This window comes from Patagioenas fasciata, chromosome 1 (assembly GCF_037038585.1).
Source record: "Patagioenas fasciata isolate bPatFas1 chromosome 1, bPatFas1.hap1, whole genome shotgun sequence".
Classification (NCBI taxonomy): domain Eukaryota; kingdom Metazoa; phylum Chordata; class Aves; order Columbiformes; family Columbidae; genus Patagioenas; species Patagioenas fasciata.
This window is the reverse complement of record NC_092520.1, coordinates 141,639,470-141,663,966: the sequence shown is the minus strand read 5'-3', so window position 1 is coordinate 141,663,966 and position 24,497 is coordinate 141,639,470. Positions and strand designations below refer to the sequence as shown.

Sequence of the window (24,497 nt, the reverse complement as noted above, 5' to 3'; positions counted from 1 at the left end):
GAGGCTGGTGTGTTTAACAGGAACAAGGCAAAAGAACAGGTGAAAGGAAGTTACTCCATCTTCTACCATACAGTTTTTCTCTCCAACATTTGTTGGCGCAACGCTCCCACACAGTTTCCTTTTTTCTTAGCTTGTGCAGTGACAGCTCCTTATCCTGTTCTAGTCTACTTTAAGAACAGCCTTCATTGATGATGTTACTGAGAAACATTTCAGTATATGCAACGTTTGAATATACCATTATAGATGTTTTAAGGGGGAAGGCTGTTTCTTTCTCATTTTACTCTGATGGAGGTTTTTCATTATTATCTTAAATGAGAGAGTGAGCAAGATTTGATCAAAATGTTTACTGGAATCCAAAGAGTTATTTTTCTCTTAAGAGAATGCTGATGACTAGTTTCAAATTTCAAAAGCGAAAAAGTCTTGCCCTTTGAACAAAATCGTAGAAGAGCCAGCTCATCCCAGAAACACTACCACACACATGGACAAGGTAGTAATCCAAGTGCAGAATTTTGCCAGATCACCCGAGATGACTACCTGGTCCATTTAATTTCTCATAAGCCTTGTTACTGTCAGCACTAAGGGTATATCAACACGACTCTGTAATGTAAAGACAGCTGAACTGGTCCTAGGTGAACCAACTTAAATACTGAAAGCAACCTATATTTCTTCACAGAGTAGACGAGCCTACAGATGTAGGTCTGCACTAGGACAACGGATATGCTTTCAGTTCACATTTAGAACTGGCTTGCAGTGCACATTGAGATGTTTTCCTTAGGAAAGTTGAAATAATACTGCCGAAACACTTGTAGTGCAGACCCATCTATGTCAGATAAGGTACTGTCCTGGTTTTGTTAAAAAACAAGTTTCTCTTTTAGTGAATTTTGCCTGTCAGCTAAAGCCTTCATATTAGCTGCGTTTTCCTGGAGAACCAGATACATGTTTTGGTAAACCTAGCAATGGAATGCAAACTTATTGATAAGTACAGATGGAGATCTCGCAAGAGGGGCAACGAGAAAGCGGTGACCAAGAGACTGACCAGCTGTGTATAACATTCCATTCACGTGAATACTTCATATAAAAGTGGGAGATCACGAGGATCTCGTCCCTTTTTTCCCTTTTTCCTTATGGCCGACATCAGGAGAGGACCTTGCTGGTTGTCCCTGTGAACTGAGGCCTAGTGAGAGACTGAATCCAGCTCCGGTTGGCTGCAGAGTCCAATCCAGGACTTCGGGTGCTGGCTCTGCAGTTGCTGAGACTTACAAGATTGGTTTTGTATATTTTGTATTATTTTCTCTATTCCTATTAGTAGCATTACTAAAACATCTTTAATTTTTCCAGCTCTCTTCTCTCTGTCCTTCTTTCCCTCTTGATTGCCTGTTCTTAGTGGGAAGAGGGGAGAGGGAGGAGCAAAAGGGGGAAGTGGGGAGGAGAGGAGGTTAACAATACATCTGCCAGGGTTTGATTGTCACCCCGCAATCCTAACCCTCAACAGGTACACATTGTGTTGGCATAGTAAAATGGTCCTACTGAGGGGAAAAAAAAAAAAAAATAGCATTTTTGCTAGTTTAACCACAACTGGCAGCTTCTTCCAGCACTGCTCTATTAATCAGGGCTTGCACCCTTTCCTGACTTTGCTAACTGTGCCAGCAAAATTAGCTGGTTTTCCCATTGCATTGTGTACTGGTTTTAAAATATCTTAAATAGCCTGGTGACATTTTTGAACAGAAACAGAAGTTATTATTTCAATACTCCCTGTCCAGAAAAACATTTTGGAGCTTTTTAGAAAGTACTGGCTCTGGTACTGTAAGACAGGGCATTGTTAAGGTAATAACTGTTCAAGGATTGATTCCTAGTAGTTAGCCAGAGTTAAAGTACAACTTGGTACCATACAAGGGCTTGAAATGTTTGTTTAGATCGTAAAGGAATGGAGTAGTAATTCAGATTTCTGAAAGGAAACTTCCTTTCTAAAGTTGATGGAAAGAGGAAAAAAGTATCAATGGGAATTCTTAATTCCTTTTAATTTGACGTGTTTAAATTAATCCTTTTTATGAGTCCACTTTAACTTTTGCTTAACTTCTCGTATTTTTGCACTTCTGAGCAGAACAATTTTTGAAACTGTTACCAGTCTGTTTAGGTGTAGATAATGATTAATGATGTTCGAGAATATGAGAATAAAATACAATTTAGATGTCAACAGACTTTTCATAGGAAGGTTTATTTTTCAGAAAAGGCCATTTTAAAATGAAAATGTATCAAAAGTGTTCCCATAGAGACTACAGGTAGTTCTTAATTTCTGTATATATACAGCTGACAATATATTAGTGAAATCAAAAATTTACTCACTTATTTTTCACTAAATAGGTTGTTGATTTATTACTTTTTTTTTCTCAAATGGATAATGAGAATACACTGGTGAGGTTTACTGCCATATTTATAGATACACTTATTCTCAGGTTTTAGAGCTGTGCTTTAAAATAGAGTTGAGCAATATTTGTCTGTCAAGCAATATTTGTCTGTCTAGCAAATTTGGGAAACTTTTAAAACATGCCTGTTACAGAATCGCTAATATTACCTAACTTTTTATTTCTTGGTAACATCTTTAAAATTACATGGACAAACTGTTTCAAATAAACTAGTATAATTTACATTATTCAAGACTTAGAAATTGTAATATTTAAAATTGAAGTACGTTTGCTCTGGTTCTGTACTGAAAGTAGCTCAAAAACACAAGCTTAAGCTTCCCTAAAGAAGCGATCTGCATTTCTTAAAAGCTGAAATAAGTTGATTAACAATCAAGATTTATAATCACTTTAAAATTAATCCTGTCCTGCTCTCAGACTCTTTTAGGAAATTATTTCAAAACTGTGTCTATTCCCTTATCAGTCCTACCTCATGGGAGACCAAGAGCATTCATAAGTCCAGAATGACAATTCAGTTGTTTCAGATTACTTTGCTCCATGGATAGATCAGGTTTGATACTTTCGTCTTCTTAGATTTATTTATTATTTCATTTATGAAGCACTAGTTTCAGCTCATACAACTGGCTAATCTTAGAAGCTGATTGCACAAAATCACTCAGCTGCCTTGTTTGTCTCAATTATCCAGGTATACATAGAATCATTCCAGTTGGAAGAGACCCTCAAGATCATCAAGTCCAACCGTAACCTAAATCTGGCACTAAACCATGTTCCTAAGAACCTCATCTATATGCCTTTTAAAAACCTCCAGGGATGGTGACTCCACCACTTCCCTGGACAGTTTGTTCCAGGGATTCACAAACCGTGAAGAATTTTTTCCTAATATCCAATCTGATCCTCCCCTGGTGCAACCTGAGGCCATTTTCTCTTGTCCTATCACTTCCTACCTGGGAGAAGAGACCAACACTCCATTCTACAACCTCCTTTCAGGGAGCTGTAGACAGCAATGAGGTCTCCCCTCAGCCTCCTTTTCTCCAGTTTAAACAGCCCCAGTTCCCTCAGCTGCTCCTTATCAGACTTGTGCTCCAAACCTTCACCAGCTTTGTTGCCTTTCTCTGAACTCTCTCCAGCACCTCAACATCTTTCTTGTAGTGAGGGGCCCAAAACAACACAGGATTCAAGGTGGGGCCTCACCAGTGCTGAATACAGTGGCATAATCATATCTCTAGTCCTGCTGGCCACACTCTTCCTGAGGCAAGCCAAGATGCTGTTGGTGTCTTTGGCCACCTGGGCAGACTGCTGGCTCATGTTCAGCCAGCTGTCAATCAAGACCCCCAGATCCCTTTCTACCAGGCAGCTTTCCAGCCACTCTTCCCTGAGCCTGTAGCGCTGCCTGGGGTTGTTATGACCCAAGTGCAGGACCTGGCACTTGGCCTTGTTAAACCACAGACAATTGGCCTCAGCCCAACGATCCAGCTGGTCCAGATCCCTCTGTATGGCCTTCCTACTCTCCAACAGATCAGCACCTCCAGCCAATTTAGTGTCATCTGCAAATGAAAGTTTAGTTCATTAAAAATAAGGTCTCTAAATGACTCCAACTAATCTTTGTCAGCTGCCTAGCCTCATGCTGATACAGTAGCTACAAATGAGAATATACGAATATTTCAGTCTCTTAACAAAACTAAGTGTTGTTCAGAGATTTAGGAAAGATTGCAGATCTTGGCTGCAGAAGGACTTTTGCTTATGAAAAGTGAGAAAGTTGCTGCTAACTTGTAGCTGAAGTTAGTTATGTGTCAGTAAATCATCACAATGATAGCTGTTATTTTTAAATAGCTGACTGTCTCCACAAAGTAATTTAATTATTTTTCCCCAAAATGAGATTGAATGTGTACAGTGAATGGCCAGTTGTAGGACAGACAAAGATCTAAAATTTCCTGACCCTTATCAGCAATAAATCCAGAAAATCAAATATTTATCCTACCAAATGCAAATACGTAAATAATTGCACCAAGACATTGATTAGCTAAAGTTTATTTGCCCTAGGGCTGTTACAGCAATGTCTTTAGTTTTGCTATGGAGACAGTGAGAAATTTGGCTGTTAATAAAGATTCTGTGCTACCTTAGGTAAGATTCTCACTAGTTACATTTTGTGGTCTAAAGGTCTTGAATGTACCACTGATTCTCTAAAATTAATTTTCTTATAATACAATAATTTTTTAATTTCTATGTCAGATTCTACTGCATAGCATACTGCCTAGTCAGGGTGGGAACTGCTGAAATCCATTTCCAACTTGCACACGGATGATGTCTCTCTTGTCATGTAGGTGTAGAACAGGTTGCAATGGCTGACTAAATGTGTTGGTGAAAAAGTGAAAGGGGTAAAAGAGGCAGGTGATGAATGAGCAGCTTTGACAGTTGACAGATGTAGCATGTACAGGTTTCTTGGCCTTGTTCTATTAATAACACCTATAGACTGCCTGAAGTTCAGAAGATGGTCTTCAGGCTGTACTTAATTGCTTTATTTTTTAAAACTCGTGCATGTTGTTTCTTCATAACTGTTTGGGAATAGCTAGGGGAAATAACAAGCATGTGTGGAGTGAAATAAAATGAAGTAGTTAATATTTTCAGTTTTATAAAATTAGAGGGAAGGATTTAATTACTAAGTGTTATATAAATTTTCTAGTCTTTAGCGATACCAAAACCCTAACTGCAATGCTTTATCTGCAGTTGTCTAGAGACTCACACAGGCTTAACTTCAAGCATATGTGTAATAAGATGTTTTTAGGGAGAAGACACTGAGTAATGTTAATGCTGCACTATAATTCAAACGGTTTTCTACCAGCAGTTTCTTTTCATAGGTTGTTTCACTCATTTCAAATAAGACAACTGTCAACCGAAAACTAGAATCCATTTTTTGTAAATATTTTCTTGAGGTTATTGCAGTGTGAAACCACATGTTTTTTTCATAATCAGGTTTACTTTCATGCCAGTTACACTGCTGCCTTTGTAATAAGACTATAATTTCATTGTAATAGCATTCATGAACTCATACTAGATGCATTTTTAAGCCTATTTTAACATAAGAAGTGAACAAAGATGGACTATCAGTTAGGTTTGGATCACAGCCTTCTCTTTTCCATCTAATTTTAAACAGCTTTCTTAACAATTGTCTCAGCCACATTATTCATTCCCTCACTGGTGCCATAATGCAACCAGTGTTGTCTGCTGTCTACAGATGAGCAAAGAGTTTGAGAGGAGGCCACATCCCAGCTGGTGATCCTCCTTGTCCCAATAAGTGCAGCAAATCTGTTGTGTAGCTGGGGTTGGTGAGGGTGTTTTCCATGGGGAGACTGGGAAAAAAGAGATTCTGTAAATCAGAGCTTTTCTAGGTATTATTTAATGATAACTGTGGAAGATAACCATGTCCCAAGAGAATGGAGGAAAAAGTGGAGGCCATCCCATCACTGCAACTGCTGCTGTGGCGTGATTTGCCAGGGCCAGGTCACTGGTACTAAGACTGGAAGGCCTGCTGGACATTAGTGTGAAAAGAGGGAGTCATCCTCAATTAGGTCGCGTGCGGTGGTGTGTTTTTACCTATATAGTTATGTCTGTATGTAGATGTACTTGTCTTGGTATAACAGTGGTACACCTATGTGTGTTTTGATTAACTGTGAGGATTAGCAGAAGCTCTGTGGCTCTCTGCATTTTTGTAATGCTGTAATTTTATTTACCTTAGAAGAGTTGGCAGCTACTGCGGTATTTACTAGGACCTTCTGGGCAGTAAGAAAATACAAGTAACTGAAACTAAAGTTACACGCTGTCAAGGCTTTTGATTGCAGGGTGACAATAAAACCATGGCAGATGTGTTGTTAACCTTCTCTCCTCCACTTTCCCCCTTTTGCCCCTCCTTCTCCCCACTTCCCACTAAGAACAGGCAATCAAGAGGGAAAGAAGGACAGAGAGAAGAGAGCTGGAAAAATTAAAAATGTTTTACTGATGCTACTAATAAGAATAGAGAAAATAATACAAAATATACAAAACCAATCTTGAAAGTCCCAGCAACTGCAGAGCTGGCACCCGAAGTCCTGGACTGGATTCTGCAGCCAACCGGAGCTGGATTCAGTCTCTCACTAGGCCTCAGTTCACAGGGACAACTAGCAAGGTCCTCTCCTAATGTCGGCTATAAGAAAAAAGGGAAAAAAGGGATGAGATCCTCGTGATCTCCCACTTTTATATGAAGTATTCATGTGAATGGGATGTTATACTCCATTGGTCAGTTTCTTGGTCACCTGTTTCTCGTTGCCCCTCTCACGAGATGTCCATCCATGCTTATCAATAACTTCACATTCCATTGCTATGTTTACCACAACATATATCTGGTTCTCCAGGAAAATGCAGCTAATAGGAAAGCTTTAGCTGACAGGCAAATTCACTAAAAGAGGAACTTGTCTTTTAACAAAACCAGGACACATGCACAAGCTTGCCACAAAGTGTAGAGCCAGATATGATATTAAATATGCTTTTTAAGGAAGAATTCTAAGAGGTAGAAGTTATTAGCCTAAGAAAAAGCTAAGTGAAGATATGATAGCACTTTTTGTATGCGTTAAGACTGATGCAAAGAATGATGTAACCAGTGTATCTGTAGGTAAATTGTTCTCCAGCTCCACTGGTTGTAGGATGGACTTGAATCAAAACAAAGGAGCTGCAAGTTAGACACTGTAAAACCTTTCTAGCCATGAAGTTAGAGAAACACTGGAAGGGAATTGCCTGAGAAGGCTGGAAAGCCCCTCTGGTGGTGGACATTCTGTGAACTTCTACTAAGAATGGTTTAGGTGTTCTTAATCCTGTGATAGAAAGATGGAATACATGATCTCTTGAATCACCTTATTTTCTGTTATTCTATACAGAGAGCTAAGTTGTGAGGCAGTGCTGATGTATTTATTAAATTCTCTTGCTAGCTCCTTTTGTTCCTTCTAATAACCAAAAAATGCAAAATGTGCAATGTTTTTCAAACATCTCTTCTAAACATAGCTTTGCTTTTCCTTCAGGGTGAGGGGAAAATTATTTCTATACAAAAATCTTGCCACATGAAATAGTTATTTCTCTTGGCAGCGTTTCTTTCCAATGAGTCACTGATTCCCTTCAAGAAAAGGCAGCTAGATAAAACTATAATGATAAGCAAAGCAATGTATGTAGCAGCAGAGTAAGAGCTAAATTATCATGGTGTGTAAGTAAAAAGTAAAATTTGATGTAATGATCTGATATATCTGTCTGGTTGCTGCACCTGAAGTCCATGGTGAGGAGGGAGGTTAAATGCAAATGAGTTCAGTTTCTGTACTGATGGTGAGATTAGACGTTACAATGCAATTGCAGGCTCTTTGTTGGCAGACACAAAAAGCCACCCACCTGTTGTGTCTCATGTTAAGGTCTGTTCTCCTTGCTTATGACATTACAGCACATTTCCTTTGGATGTTACTCTATTGAATCATTCACTTTTGCATCTTCCGCAATGGAAATCAATATCCTAACATAATCCTTACTCTGAAAATAAGATAGCAAAGCACTTTAAAAACATGAGTAAGGACCATTTTTTCTATTTTATAGTAAACATGTTGAAACACAGAGTGAAAAACTGTGATTCCTCAACTGTTTCTTTAGTCTACTTTGTAGCTGTAGAGATACTTGTGATTTTTAGCAGAAGGAAGTGATGTGAAGCTGGGAATCTCAAAGGATGTGGAAAAGGATGAACATTCTCCTTCCCACCACAGTGACCAAAAATAAGCTTAGAATAGTGCATTAAAAATTTAAACCAGTGTATTAGACTACACTTCTAATTGCTGATTTACACAACTAGAAAGAAAACTAATCTCTTAGCTTCCAGGCAGTCAGACTTGATTTAAACAAACAAAACTACAACCAAGAATATCTTTCTTCTTTCCTTCAAATGTAGTTCTCTAATTTTAAAGTGCTCTGTCAGTCTTGACTAATAATGATTCTAAAAAAGTACTCAGCTAGATCACTGCTAATTATTGTGTTTTCATCACTTCTATTCTGTGGCCTAGCAGTAGGAAATATTTGGTATGATCTACGCATTTTCTTTTAGCCTGCTGCCTGTTTTCCTGACCATCTCTTTCACCTAGCTGATTGAGCTCTAATAGCTCAGAGACATCCTCATGATATTTCACTAAATATGACTGCTTTAGTCAGACAACAGCATGTAAAAAGCAAATAACATTTCCAAATGATCAAGTAATGAATGGTTAGTTGTATCTCTATCCTCCTAAAAATAGTCATATTCAGTTTAATCATCACTGAGGCAGTAGTTATAAAATCAGATCATTTCCCTATCATCACAAATATGTAGGCATGTATACATATACATGTATTCTGTCACTCTCCTGGCCTTTGATGTGTGGCTCTAATGTTCAAGTCTCTTGCTCTGGTCTTCACAGCTGACATTTAATAAAATACAAGCATCACAAGACTTGGATTAAAATGCCAATTTCATTGTTGCCAGTTCTGTTGGATATAATTGAATAGATATTCCCCCTGGAAAAGCTTCTAGATTTCTACATACAGTACGTAAATCAAAAATTACCAATAAGGCTGCATGTACTCAATTACTATCAAGACTGTACTTTTCATAAAATATGCATCTTACTTCTAGTCTGTTAGTATTCCATAACCGATATGCTATCCTGGTTTTTTGCATCATTCTCACTACCTGGTCAAATTGCATGCTACTGTTTTACAGAAATCTACTATATTATTACTGTCTTTAAGCTATCTTTGTCAACAAAAACACTGAGAGAAATAAAATTTACCATAAGCCCACAGTGATATGCAATAATTATATTACTTTCCTAAATTATTTATTAATTGGATTTTGTATTAACCATTCCATTAATTTCTTCTAGATCCACATCACACTCACAATCTTGTAATTACCTGGATTATCTAATTTACTTCTAAAAATGCCCTTAGGTTTCTTTAGGTCTTCTGAAAGATGCCATAGTTTCCCAGAAAACTGAAAAAAATTATATATAGGTTCCCCAGTCAGCTTTTCTAACATAACTGGATAGAAATTACACAGAATTACAAATATCAAATTATGAACCTTATTATCAACTCATTAATGTCATCCTAAATTACTCTTGATATGGAAATATTTAATAATCTTCACAATGCCAAACATCTGTCTCTTCCCAGATACACAACAGAAGTGCTTATTTATCTCTTTTTAAATTAAATTTTACTAAACCCCAGATTTCCCTCTATTAATGAATCACTATCAAAATTCCTGCAGCTTTGTTTTACTCGGGAAAAATCTTATTCCTTTTATTCCTAACAATATTGGTAAGAGCTTGTCCTTTTTATGTGTTTTTCTTGATTAACTTCCTACATTCTTAACCTCTGGTTTATGTTCAATATTATTCCTTCTTACGCAATTCTAACATCAGGTCTGCTTGGTGCTTTAATTAATGTAATATTCCTTCTGAAAAAAGGTGGTGGCTTTCTCAAACAGGATTGGAACTTAGAGAAATATTCTTAATTATCATTCAAGTTTTCTGCAGTTTTTGTCATCATGGTGTTATGGTTTCTAATTGTTTTCCCCTTGGAAGAACGGACTTAAGAACTGACTTATTTTAAACCTACAAATACAGTGTTTTGGATGTTAATCGTGCTTCCAGATAACAGTATAAACTGTCATGATTTCTTGTACAAAATTTGCCACTGATTTTTACCTTTGTGATCTGTTTGTTTTAATTTGCTAGCATAACTTCTTAGAGAATCTACTTGTACTGGATGCACCATTTTTTGCCAGTGAAAAATTCCCCTCCGCTTTTGTTACATACAGGCACAATTGTTTCAGGATTTTTATTTGATCCAGTAGATTACAGTAGACACCTATCTGCTATTTATATGATACAACACTGATTTGTTAAACATTTGGCATCATGTTGCTCTTGAGCTGTCAGAAACAACAGTGTAATTTTTGACATAAAGTGCCGTTTTCATTTCTTTTTTTCAAGTTGCTTCCAATTTTAACAACCCAAGAATTAAACTCACCCCACCAGCTTTCAGCAGCACCACCTAAGCTTTCTGGTTTATAGCCCAACCTCCCAGTGTTGTTGTACAAACCAAATAATTACTTCTTTATTATTCTCTAATGTCAATGTGACTTCAGGATGCTGAAAACTTTACATGTCCAGTGTTGGTCTGCGTTAGCAACAACAACAGAATAGGGCATCAGACATTCCTACTGATGTTGTGGATGACACTTGCATTAGAAAAGAGCCTCTGCTAGAGCTGTAGAATTTGCAGCTGGTGACGTTTGAGTCCATATGGATATAAGATGCATTTGGACTCACCCTGTTGTGGGCCTGTTCTGCAAAAAAACTAGGATAGCCCTTTTATGATGAGTGCCAGCCTAACTGCATATCTCACTCTTATTTCTAGGAAGACAAGAAATAATAATACCAGTAAATGCTCTGATTCTAATGAAACAACAGTTTTTTTGAAATGTTTCCAACCATCTCAGTTGCTTGACCCACTTTCTGAACGACTGCACCCTCTAATGGGGTAAAACAGATTGACTTTCAAAGCAGACCATTTATTTTTATATTGTTTATATCCTTCTAGTCCTCATAGGCTTAATACAACAACCCATTCTTGTGACAGTAAAACAAGCATAGTTTTGCTGAATGTAGATTACAGGGAAGGTGTGAATATCCAATAAAGTCTTTTTATGATTCATCTCTACTCTGGCTTAGTGAAAAGTATGTAAATAGCTGTGTACATTCATGGTGAAATGAGAAAGGAATTTTAATGAAATCATGGAAAGGAAAATTTATTTCACTTCTAAGTCCAGAAAAAAAGTATGTTTTGTTTTTTGGGTTTTTGGGAGCTTTTTGTTTGTTTGTTTTTTCTTACTGTGTGAAGCCATCTCATTTTTACCAAAGCTTTGTGGGTAAGTAAAAGTTTGAACAATGAAAATGTGATGAAACAGACACTTAACCATGATGTTGCATCTTGTCAAACAGGTAATTCTCTAATGGACCAATGAAAGCTAACGATGACAAGTTGTGGTCAACATTCCTTGAATGTGCTGATGGTTCTGCTTTCGTTACTCTTATCAGCAGGTAACTTTTATGCTTCACATTTATCTTTCACTGATGTGTGCCCCAGGGAAAATCTAGTTGCAATTTAATACTGCATTCCTGCAAAAAAGATCCGATGATTGTTAATTAAGTAATAAATACATAAAGCGTCTTCGTATTTAAGAAATGAAAGCTGCACTTTGAAGTGCAGTTGAAAATTCTGTTTAAAATGAAAAGATGGTGAGATGCTGACATGGTAAAGCAGGCTGAAAATAAACAGAGCTACTGTTTAGATACGCTAGTTTTTCAACTCATCTAAATGAAAAAAGCAAGCTCTACACCACCATACGATCTAGTCATTTCGCTAAATGACAATCTATTGGAAACAGAGCAAGTCATGTTCCAATTGTGTATTTTCATATATGCACACGTGAGTACGTAAGCACATGAAGGACCGAACGTGGAAATTCAGCTATTCTTGAGATAAATATGTGTTAGATATAATGTAACTTGTCTTACCTGTATTTAAAAGAAAAATGCATGACATCATAGCTTTTTTCCTGAATCTAAATAATTCACTGGACCAGGGAGTGGTTCCAAATATTTTTGTCCCGATGCTTGGTATATTTACCCTAGATATTTGCTCCTAGCACACAGAAAGGATTTGTGCAGAAATCTGTCAACTGTTAGACTGAGAATTAGTCAAATGCTGTGATTATTAGTTGCATTCATTCTTCAGGAGTTATCTATAACATTAAGGTTTTCTGTAATGATGAATGAATATTAAAAAAAAAAACAAAGGGTTCTTAGTCCAGGTAGATTTGATCCTATGAGTTTTTAACTCTCAGTACAACCTCTTTTGTCCTCCATACTTGAAGTGCTTTTTAATCCAAACAGATTTTTTTTTTTTTTTACATCACTGATCCTTATTCCCTGGCACTACATCACATCTCTAAACAACATACTTAAAACTTCACCAGGCATTATCTGTCTTAAAGTATCCTTGTGCTCCAGTAAGAGTAGTTACTACTCTGTCTGCCTAATGCTTATAATATTTGGTCTTAGAACATCATCAGTTAGTTCAAGTGTGTTTTGTTGCCCACAGTCTCATTGGTTGTTTGCAAGTGTTCAAGTTGATTCTTGCTAATGATAGCTCATTATTTAGCTGTAGTTGGCACAGTCCCCTTGCTAGCAAAGTTTTAATATTATAAACTAGACTACTTCTCTGCCTGATCTTAAAACTGTCCTTTAGAGTCCTTCCACTGATATCCCTATGTACGGTGCTGCATCCCTAGTTATGTCACTGCCCTCCTCCCATGTGCTAGCATCAGGCACAGGGGTTCTAGCAGCTTCTTTGTTGTTTTCCGGTTTAAAGTCATGTCATAAAGCTATGTCCCTGGTGGATAAATGAAACAAATTATTCGAGGCTTCACCGAATATATCTCAGTGGTCAAACATCATAAAACTTTTCCAGCTGCTCCAGTCTCTTCTGTTGTTTTTTGTTAAGTTTTCATACCTTTACCACTCTTTACAGGAGACTTCTTCTAGAGACGACCTGATATCCCACTTCTCCAACCATATAAAATATAAATATCTTTGTTCCAGTTGACTGGAACCATGTGTGCCAATAGAAGTAGACAGCCACTGTTGTCTATGCATGCTTACTCTCTCAAATCCAAGTGTTCTGATATTTTTTTTTCTCTGAGAAGAAAAATACTGCCCCTGAAATGCAGCATTTTTATTTGAAACTAATTATGTATAGCTTTTACTTCTTCCATAATTTATCTCTTAACATCACAAACTATTATCTTTGTAAATGTGTTCCTTAACTTTCTGTTGCTCCTTGGCTATTAGTATTTTATTATCTGACATCTGTTATTAGCATCTAGAGTACAGGCTTAATTTGAAATCATCACAAGTCTTTCATGCCAGCCTAACTCTGCTCCTTGGGGAATTTTACTATTGGCATATGTAGGAGTGGTTTTAGGTCATTGCTAATTCACACATATTTTACATGATTAAATTTATCACTTATTACTTTGCAACCAGCATGAAGTTTTTTTGGTTTGTTTCGTTTTTAATTGAAGAGAGGTCAGCTTCCATAAGCGAAAACTACTGGCTTTATGCAGTCAAAATGACAAGGGGGAAAAAGGATGCTACTGTCACTGGAATGACATGAACATCATCTTTAAAGAGAGCTGAAATGAAAATCTAATGACAAGAGTCCTTTTGAGTTCCTTAGATTTACAGACTTCTGTTGGAGAGATTATGCTTTGCTTCCAAATCTTCGATACACCAAGATTTACAATCTTAGTACTAAATTTCTAAAATCTTTATACATGGTTGAAAACTGCTCTTAACAATTGGAAACATAACTTTCACTGGCTTCAGAGGAAGAATGAGACTAAGGGCACAAATAACAGAAACATTCCCAGAGCAGCTGCTTTCAGAGCCTGGTCTTCATTGTCTCAGAAAAGGAGAGAAGCAGCTACAGTGGCAGTGGAGCAAAGGTGTGGTGAGATACTGAGGTCATGGCTCAGTGTGAGGATGAAGTTTGGCAGCATTAGTTGTGTGGTCAGGAAATAGATGCAATCGCCAAACATGGGCAAAATGTTCTTGCATTTGAGACAAATAACGCTGAAAAGAAAGGCTTCAGTTCAGAGTAGGTAGGCTATGACTCCTTCAAAAAAATTTGATTGAGAATACTGTAATTTAAGATTGATTTTATTTCAATAATATCAAGATCACAATGGCATGCAATTTAAGGATTTCTGAACACTTACTGTTTGTACTGGCTGCACAAGGAATGCATACTAAAGCAAGGAGCTGCATGTAGTCATGCTAGAAGAATACCCTTTCAGACCACTTTAACTCTTAGATTTAATTTGCAGCAATGTTGATACTTGAATTCATTTGAATTGAAACACATGTATAAAATCAGGGATGACAGCAAGGCTAAAATTAACAAGCAAAAATTGTCAGATTATTTGCACATTACAGTATTTTTTTTCTTGAAAGTAGGAAATTAACATTCCTATAGCAAAATTATCAGAGGATCTCAAATGATTGGCATCATACTAAGTAAAATGCATACATGTGAATATTTCTGTGGATCCATAAGGCTTATAAACACCAGACATTCTGAAAGCCTTGGGACTTAAAAAAATTAGTAGCTAGACTAAAAAGTTAATAAGCATTACACAGATCTCTAACTGTGAATAGGTAGAGAATAACAGACTATTCTCCTCTCAAAATTAGGAAGAACAGAGACAGGAGCATCTGTATCGCTTACCTGTTCAGTAATGCTTTTCAAAAATAATATTAGAATATGCACATGCAACTCCACCTCAGAAACAGCTGCTATCTTTGCAACACACAACTTCAGAGCATTTCAGGTACAATACTTTTATCCAAGGTATTTATGTAGAAATAAGGCTCTTTAATCCTCAGGACATAAGCAGAGTTATTTTCAGAGAAAGTACTTCAAAAAAAAATTCACTTTGTTTATTACAAATGTGATTTTCAGAGAAGCAAAGACAGCAAGTAAAATTACACAGATTACAATAAAGTGATAAAGTTTTTTCACTGTGTAGTAGGTCTGGCTGGGATGGGGTTAATTTTCTTCACAGCATTCCATATGGTGCTGTCTTTTAGACTGGTGATCAAAACAATGTTGGTAACATGCCAGCATTCTAGCTATTGCTGTACAGCCCTTACACAGGGTCAAGGCCACCTGTATTTCTGATTGTGCACCCCAGCCAGGAAGCTGGAAGTGGGCAAGAGCCTGGCAGGGGACATGGCTGGAACAGCAGACCCGGGCTAGCCAAAGTGATATTCAATGCCATATAATGGCATTATCAGCAATGAAATTGGGGTGGAAGTTTGTTCAAAAATTGCTTGGGGACTGGCTGGGCATAAAAATCCCAGGCAGTGCTACAGGCTTGGGGAAGAGTGGCTGGAAAGCTGCCTGGTGGAAAAGGACCTGGGGGTGTTTATTGGCAGACGGCTGAACATGAGCCAGCAGTGTGCCCAGGTGGCCAAAGACACCAACGGCCTCCTAGTGTGTCACTGAACTCTGCAATGGTGAGGCCACACCTTGAATCCTGCGTTCAGTTTTGGGCCCCTGACTACAGTAAAGACATTGAGGTTCTGGAGAGAGTTCAGAGAAATGCAACAAAGCTGGTGAGGGGCCTGGAGCACAAGTCTGATGAGGAGCAGTTGAGGGAACTGGGGCTGTTTAGCCTGGAGAAAAGGAGGCTGAGGGGAGACCTCATTGCTGTCTACAACTCCCTGAAAGGAGGCTGGAACATGGAGGGTGTTGGTCTCTTCTCCCAAGTAGCAAGTGACAGGACAAGAGGAAATGGCCTCAGGTTGCACCAGGGGAGGAGATATTAGGAAAAAATTCTTCACGGAAAGGGTTTTGAAGCACTGGAACAGACTGACCGGGAAAGTGGTGGAGTCACCATCCCTGGAGGTGTTTAAAAGGCATTTAGACAAGGTTCTTAGGGACATGGTTTAGTGCTAGAGTTAGGTTAGGTTATGGTTGAACTTAAAGATCCTGAGGGTCTCTTCCAACTGAAATGATTCTATGATTCTTTCAGTCTGCCAGTAAGTGAGTGATTGCTTTAGCATCACTTGTGGGTTGTTGTTGTTTGGGTTTTTTTTTTCTTACTCATTTATTAAAAGGTCTTTATCTCACCCCATGAATTTTCTGTCTTTGCCCTTCTGAATCTCTCACCTATCCCACTGGGAGGGGGAGTGAACAAGCAGTTTTGTAGTGTTGAGCTACCTACCAGGGTTAACCCACCACACACTGACTACCAAATTCAGACTGTAATTCTATCATCATGTTATGCTCTTATTTGTGCATTTATTTTAATCACTAACACACATTTTACTATTTAAGGATTTGTTTAGGACTACATTTTATTACAGACATCACTCCTCCTCTGACCTGATGTTATCTTCATTCTCCATTCTGTAGTCATCCCTCCCCCAGTTTTCATCCCCAAAGAAGTTTGGGACTTGTTTTCCTCTTAAAATGGGAAAAGAACCCATATAGGGATCAGAGGGCACTTTCACATGTTCTCTTAGGTAAACCACTTTGTAGTGACAAGCAAGCTAAACTTCTCAGGGTCCTATAGCCCTGTAGTGCATTCTCAGAGTGCAATGTCTCTATCAGAGCACTGCATAATTTCAGAAGCATGGAAATATTCAATTGCTTATGAAATATAAAGCACTAGTTTTAACTTTTATAACTTGCACTAGATGAATGTACAAGTCAGGTATAATCTTGCAGGCTGCAGTTCATTGTAGTAGCTTAACATAGACGTAATTCATCTAAGCTAAGTTGTAATAATAACATACAAAAAATGACACTTTTGCTATCCTGTTATTTGCAAAGCTAGTTCCAGCAATAAATATCTTCCATTAAAATGTCCTGAACTTCAAAACACCGTCTATACTGAGGCCTTCAAAAATTACTAACCTGTAAGTAGTTGTAGTAATGTAACTTTTAAAAAGAAAAACAAGTTAATATATCTTTAGCCATAAAAGGCATTATACCTGCATTTTGAATAAACAACTATTCTGCTGCTAATGCATGATAAACAAAATTTGTGTTGGACTCTGAGTCTTTGCAAGTACCAAAGAAGAAAATTTTGGTTCCTAGGAGCAGCTGATATAATCAAAGTGCAGATATTCCAACTAAGAAGGAAAAAGACAAGATGGCTAAAAAGTGGGAACTGTCAAACTGATCGGTTCAGTTATATTTTCTCCATGGCTGCAACTGAAGAAGCACATGCATTAAGCCATCTAATTCTGATTAAAAAAATCTGTATGTTCAGTGAAAGTTATCCTTCAGCTGGATAGGGAGAACAATGGACAAGCTGGGAAGAAAAGCCCAGAACACAAATTTTCAAGACATAAGCAATGCCTAAAGGAGAAGAATGGAATGACATTTTTCTTACTTGAGAGTTTATTGCACAGCTTTTTTGCTATAGCACATACATATATTCCTTTGAAGCACCTGAAGCTGGCCATTTATCAGAGCGGGAATAGATAGATGGATGCTCTTCTGCTGGATAATGTAAATAAAAATGTCATGGATAAACATCACTGTTGGAAGTGCAGTGCTGCACTATGAAGGCTACCCCTTCACTTGCCTTTATGTGGTCCACTAATAAGGCTTACTTCCCATTTGTTGGTATCAGGGATGGACCCACCTTTTCTGGTAGTAATAATGACCAGTAGAACTACACACATTGTAATGCATGTAATGCACCCTTGCAAGTCGATATCAAACACTTAGAGACTTTTATTAGTGCCTAACCATGTACACCTAATGCCATTTGACTTGACCAAGATCATCCATGAGTACACCAGACCTACACGAGTCTTGCATCTCCTCCACTGAAAGCTGGATACCAGACAGAACAGCCTAGCAAAGTCTTAGGTGGTACTGGAGACCTGTATTAAGTAACTGAATGAGGCTCCTGTTCTTGTTAGAAATCAAATACTTAGTGAAAAGTCCTATTTGAAGATCTGTTTGTGAATTTCTCCCATGCCACCTCTCTTCCATTATTTTCTAAATGTAACTTTTCCCAAAACAAAGGATACATAGTTAAAACTAAAATTATGACGGGACAGGGTACAACCTCAGCAAGTTTCCTGTTCATAGGGAAGTGGGAGAAGTGGCTGATAGACCACAGGGTTGTGCTGCTACCCAAGGACCTGGACAGGCTGGAGAAATGGACCGACAGGAACCTTGTGAAGATCAGCAAGGGGAAGTGCCAAGTCCTCTACCTTCCTGGGGAGGAGCAGCCTCAGGCACCAGTATGTGCTGGGGGCCAGCTGGCTGGAAAGCTCTTTGCCTTTGTGGCTCCATTAGTAGGAGTGCTGTCAGCAGGTTGAGAGAGGTGATCCTTCCTCTCAGCACTGGTGAGGCCACAGCTGGAGGGCTGTGTCCATTTCTGGGCTTCTCAGTACAAGAGGGAGATGGAGCTACTGGAGAGAGTTCAGGAAAGGGCTTTATTAATTGGTGTAACCTTGTGAAGTGCAGCTACCCACAGCATTGTTGTGCCTCTGTTCTCTAAGCAGAGTCAAAGCATTTCACTGCTAAGAGTGTTCAGGCTCTTGACTTCTACATTTCACTTTCCTTAGAGCTTAAGGCCTTTGGGGGTTCTGTACAGTACATGTAGTTTTACATAATGCCTGCTATAATACAAACTATAAATCATTTAAAATGTTGGCAGTATGTGGAGCCAAATATTGGCTGTAGGTTTTTTTTCTTACCAGGCTTTTCAGATGAACCAAGAGTTCATGTGCAGTTGCCTATGACTGTCCTGGAAGGGATCTATACCCTGCTCCTCTGCATGGTTTGTTAGCTCAGGAGAACTAAGATGATTGCACAGCTTCCAATTCAGAGCTGTCTGCAACCCTCCCTCTCGCTCTTTCTCTCCCTCTCGCTCTTTCTCTCCCTCTCGCTCTTTCTCTCCCTCTCGCTCTTTCTCTCCCTCTCGCTCTTTCTCTCCCTCTCGCTCTTTTATTATTTTTTATTCCCCTCAGGAAAAGTGAAGGTGAAATCAGTGTGGCATATTCCTGTAAAAATGTTCTCAGAGATGTAATAAACACATTACATGATAATAAAGAAGAAATGTAAGAACTCCCAGGAATAGCTGTATTTCTATTAGTTCTATCTATTTCAAATTCAAAGCTGTTCAGATCTGTTATACTGTTTTGTAATTAGTTTCTGGCAGAATAATCCTTATCAAATAATGACCTTTACAGTAGAGAAGATACTTTTCTGTCAAGAACAGTGACTGTAAATTGAGTGCCATCAAACTTTTGTTGCAGTTTTTACATAGACTTTTCGTTTTTATAAAGTCACCCCAGGAGAACCAAATGTGAACATTGTTGGGTCTTTATGGATATCCATATATTTATAACAGCAGTATGAAAATGTTTCCCTAAATATTTTTGTGCTTCCTTGCATGGAGGGAATTTCTTCTCTTCCATTAAAAGAAATAATATTAATCAGAAACATAGTAACAATAAAGGCAAAATACAAGAGGCCAAATATAGTAATCTTTTAGTACTAAATGTTATGATGTTGAAAGTTCTGAAATAGTAATGTTTTTTCAGAAATCAAACAACAATTGTTTAAGCTTAACCAATGAAAATTATAGTTCATAACATACAGATAACACAAGTGACTCACAAAGCCAATATTGTTCTTTGTTTTACAGTGTTGTCTGCACATTTTCGGGTCTGTGAGCCTTATACGGACTACAAAGGTCGCTACCACTTTGGTTTTCACTGCCCCCGTCTTTCTGACAATAAATCTTACATCTTTTGCTGTCACCATAACAACACAGTATTTAAATATTGCTGCAATGAGACAGAATTTCAGACTGTTATGCAGATGAACTTAACAGGGAACGCAGATGGATATATGCATAAGTAAGTAAATGAGTTTTAAAGTACTCTTCACCAAACTGTTCCTGGTCTAATAACGTAGTCTAAGGTGTACTTAATGGTGGAAGCAATTAGCACAATTGCACATATGGAGAAACATTACTAAAAGGTTTTTGCTGTTAGCGAACTCCTAAAAGAAAGGAAATTTCAGCTTTTCTTTCTTTGCTTTGACATGAACTATAAACATTGCTAAGAGAGCATGTATGTAAAAGTTTCAGATAAATGTAACAAATATAAAGTTACATATAAAAGTTACAAAAGTTTCTCTCCTGATCCCAGTCTGATCTAAAGTATGTTTAAATGTATATCAGTAAAAATAAACCTCAAAGCTGTCTGTAGGGGAGAGGAGTGAGCTGACATTTCCCATATCAACACAAATGTACTATTTTGAATCTCTGATGTTTTGAATATAAATCTCTTGTAATCACTGACCTTGGGGAACAGAACGTACTTGCCTATACACCAACATTGTGTGGTCTCCTTGCCCTGGGATACTCCCATGTACTGCTGGGGCCTGTCCTCTCAGGTAAATGTCAGTAACTTTTCTTCTAAAGAACCAATGTGTAGCACGTAGAGCTTTGTTACCATTTACCTATTTACAACAACAAAATCTTCACCTGTGATCTGTCCCCTATTAGTATTTGATATTATGGCCACACTCATTTGCTGCGATTTCTTTGGGTGCAGATGATGATATTCAACTGATATAAACCCCCAAGGTCAAACTCTGATCTATCTGCTTCCCACTGCCATTTTACTTTGGTATCCAGCCCTTCCAGGACAAGGAAGGGGCAGATTAAAGACAACTGAAATTCCAGTCTATTGATTTTTATTTACAACATGGCTTTTAGCATTTTCTTCTGTGCTGCCATTCATTCCCATGGAAGCAGGTGTAAGTCTGCTAGGAGACTATGGTGCTGGAATGCTGATAGTGGCTCTTTTAACTGCATCCAGCAGCAGACAGTTTATGGACTCAGCAAACTCTTGTCTTCCTTAACAACCACCCCTCACCCAGCTCTGCCCAGAGAAGTTTGAATCTTGCATAGATGTAGAAGTTGCATACTCTAACTTTACGGGCATTAAAGTGACAGTCACCTAGTATGAAGAAATCTGTGTAGTGTAAAAGAAAGATAAAATAGACTCTACTAATATAAAATCAATGTGGACCTATACTGTCTTGTTACTGCATGTGCAGCCATGGCCTTGAGGTGAAATTTCCTTGCCTTGGCCTTGTAGTGCTTCTGTGAACACCAGGAGAAAGTATCACACAGAACACTGGGGAGACACTTCAAGTCTAACAGGCCCATGAAAGGCCACCCATTTTCTCCACCCTTTGTGCAATCTGTACAACCTAGAAACTGGTAGCACCCTCACCTGGGATTTCCCAGCTCTGCCAATGTATGTGTCTCTAGGCAACCTGATGGAGTTTATACCACAGCCTCATCATGTGTCCCAGTGCCCCCATGCAAGGTGTACTCTACGTACACTCCATGGTAAAAGTAGGATGTGCTCCTCATTTATTTACTGGGATGATCATGCTACCACAGCAGGAATTGAATGCCTGCCTGAAGAGAGGCCTTCATAGGACTCTCAGTACAGAATGGCTGTGCATGTAGTCACAGGCAAAGATGGAAACAGTCATGCTCAGAGTGATGAAAAGAGAGTCTCAAGAATAGACTAGTGTGGCTATTGCCCCCACACTTTTCCAGTTCTCTGTCTTGTGCACAGCGAATTTGCTTTAATTCTTCCGTTACTGTTCCATAAACCCAGCATCAATACTGCTGAGCAGCCCAGTCTGCCTAACAGGCAGCTTCATCACAGTCTGGGATGTTACTGGCAAATAGTAATTCCGCCAAGTAGCAAGCCAATGCTTCAGGCTTTTTCCAGTGTCTCAGCAGCTACCCTGTATAGCCATGGCTAGAGCTCACCAAGGTAAGGCCTTTCTGTTCTTCCTTTCACCAACAACCTGAAAAGGACAAGGCAATCAGCCACTTTCCAAAGCAGACATCCACAAAGAAACAGGTACAGTCTGACTACAAAATATGCCCTGGGATGTAGAATATTTCTCTGCTTCCTGCATTTGCTGCATGTCCACTCACATCTGTATGTGTACACGTGTGTGCTATGTGCTGATCTTTTGCAAAGGTATGCAAAATCATGCTAACTACAATAAAAAGCTTCTGGGGATGTAGCTTAGAGAAGTGCAAGAGTGGCACCAGTATTGCCTCTTTGTAACTTCCTGAAACATCACTTTTGATAAATCAGTTAGGGCCAGGAAAATGAAGAGATGCTAAATTTCTACTTAAAAGTCCACCAATGTAGTGAGATGGGGAGAGAGATCTCACTCTGGGCTCACTGAGGTCATTAGAAAACCTCTTGATAATGTCTGTATTGTGGAGGGGCAGAAAATGTAGACATCTATGCTTCACTCTAAAACTATTGTAAAAAGCATCTTATTTAACACACTCTGATTTTATTTAACATATACAATAATTTAACTTTATTTGGATTCTCATTCATCCAGGGTTCACTTTACAATAACAAAATCAGCTCTTTGTTTAGATCTAATTTCACACACCACTGAAAAAGCTTCTGATAAAACCTGTTGTACTGTGGCTGGGGAGAATGATTTAGGATGTAAGAATAGCAATGAACTGAAAAAAACAAACAAAAAAAAGGATTATACTTTTCAGGGAAGAGTGATTCAATATGATTATTTGATTTATTTCAATATTGTTATTTGGTTTATTTCCCCCCCAGCCATTCTTGTGATCATCAGAACAAATTTCTCTGTTTATAATACAGTTGAGGGGAAAAAATTAGTGATTTGTAACTTCTTTATCATGACACAGCTGAAAAAATGCATTTGTCTTATACAGTCACACAATACAGCAAAGTTTATTTATGTTTTGGCCGTTACTATAACTGAAGATCCCTATGTTTTGATAAGTGCAGAATGCTAGGCTATTATATCTTTGCAATCATGCAGATTAATTGGTCTGTAATGTTTTTGAATGTGAGCAATTCATTTAGTATTGAAAATAGAAATACCAGTGATGTTTAACAGACAAGAGAAATTCTGCCACCCAAAGTATTTTTCTGTAAAACTTTCTCTAATAAGTTGTAATAAGTTGTTTAACTGTTCTTAAAAAGTAGTGTTCACTTGAATGTAGTAATTATGCACTCTTTGGTTTTCTATTATGCATATTTTGTTTGATTATCAGCAGTAGTACTATGCTGGGGGTCCTTTATCTGATACTGGAACTGTGTTATGGCACTCTGCAATGCATCCATGTTTTCCCTTATCTCTTATTCCATGTTTTTTTTTTTCTTATCTCTTATTCCAGTTTTTCAGGGCTTTTGCACACCACACTACAACATTGCACCAAAAGCAGTGCGAGGGTAGAATAGCACTATCTTTCTCCATGTACGGCATGTCCCCTGCAGAGCTGGCATTTGCTTAAAGATCTCCAAGAAAGTCATATTTACAAGAAATGAAAAAAAAAATTGTCAATTATGCTACTAACTGTTGCAAAAAGATGTAATTTAGCTGGGAAGACCTCTTAGATACTACAGTAACAGGTTACACAGGAAAACAGTATTGGGCAAAGGCCTTGAGATGACAGTAAAAACAAAATAGGGAAAATCTAAAATGTCTATGTAAAAACTACACAGATTTCCTCAGTGTTAGAAGTACCAAGGCATTTGCCAAGGGTGTCAGCTTGTGTTTCCTGGGGGCAACACTTAAAAAGTGCTACTACTGCAAGTAACAGCCCCTTTTAAGGAGAATAGGCAAGAAACAGTTTCCATGGCCATCTGCCCACATTTAAACTCTGCAGCTGTAGACTTGTGCTCACAATTGTTTTGATTTGTTGTTTTTTTAAGCCTGAATTCCCAAATGAATTCTTTTCTGCTCATGTGCTGCACATAAAAAACAACAAACTCTTCAAAAAAAATATAGCCTTGTCCTAACCTGCTTGTCATCTATCTCAAAAAGTTAATGAATTAGATGGAAGGAATGGTATGGCTAAGAATGATAATTTAAAAGAAAAAAACAAAACCAAAAAACTGTCTTCATTTGTGTGTAGGGATGTTAGATAAAGCTAAGCAAGATTCTGTAGATGGACTAGAAGGAGATGGACAACAGAAGTATTTTTCGTTCTCAGAGAGTCCAATTCAAGGCTCCCTGAAGTCAGAGCAGATCTTTCAATTTACAAAATTGGGCTTTGTATCAAGGCTATACCATGTATACATCATATTCCTATAGAAGACAAAGTATCTTAAAACAATGAGGCACTAAGCTTTTCTGATAGGTCTGTGAATTATCCTGTTTCACAGAGAACGTAAAAGGAAATTGTCATGTAACTTTTATTCCAGATTTCACTTTTGTTTCTGTGTGCCAGCAGCAGCAGAGGACTGGGCATCATGGCTTTTGAAGTAACTTTCAGTGTTATATTGACAAACCTCATGTTGAACCTAAACAGAAACCTCCAAAATGACTGAT

General features: G+C 38.1%; 1 protein-coding gene across 5 annotated transcripts in view; it reads left to right on the top strand.

Annotated features, from left to right (window-relative positions):
* SHISAL1 (shisa like 1) overlaps positions 1–24,497 on the top strand; it is an 84,302-nt gene that overhangs the window by 28,463 nt on the left and 31,342 nt on the right. For all 5 annotated transcript variants that reach the window (XR_011741807.1, XM_065829174.2, XM_065829173.2 and 2 more), the window contains exons 2-3: positions 11,462–11,560; positions 19,765–19,978. Coding sequence is in view for 4 of the 5 variants with exons in the window: in XM_065829174.2 (XP_065685246.1) it covers positions 11,494–11,560; positions 19,765–19,978 (281 nt within the window). In the remaining variant the exon portion in view is untranslated. The remainder of the gene's footprint in view (positions 1–11,461; positions 11,561–19,764; positions 19,979–24,497) is intronic.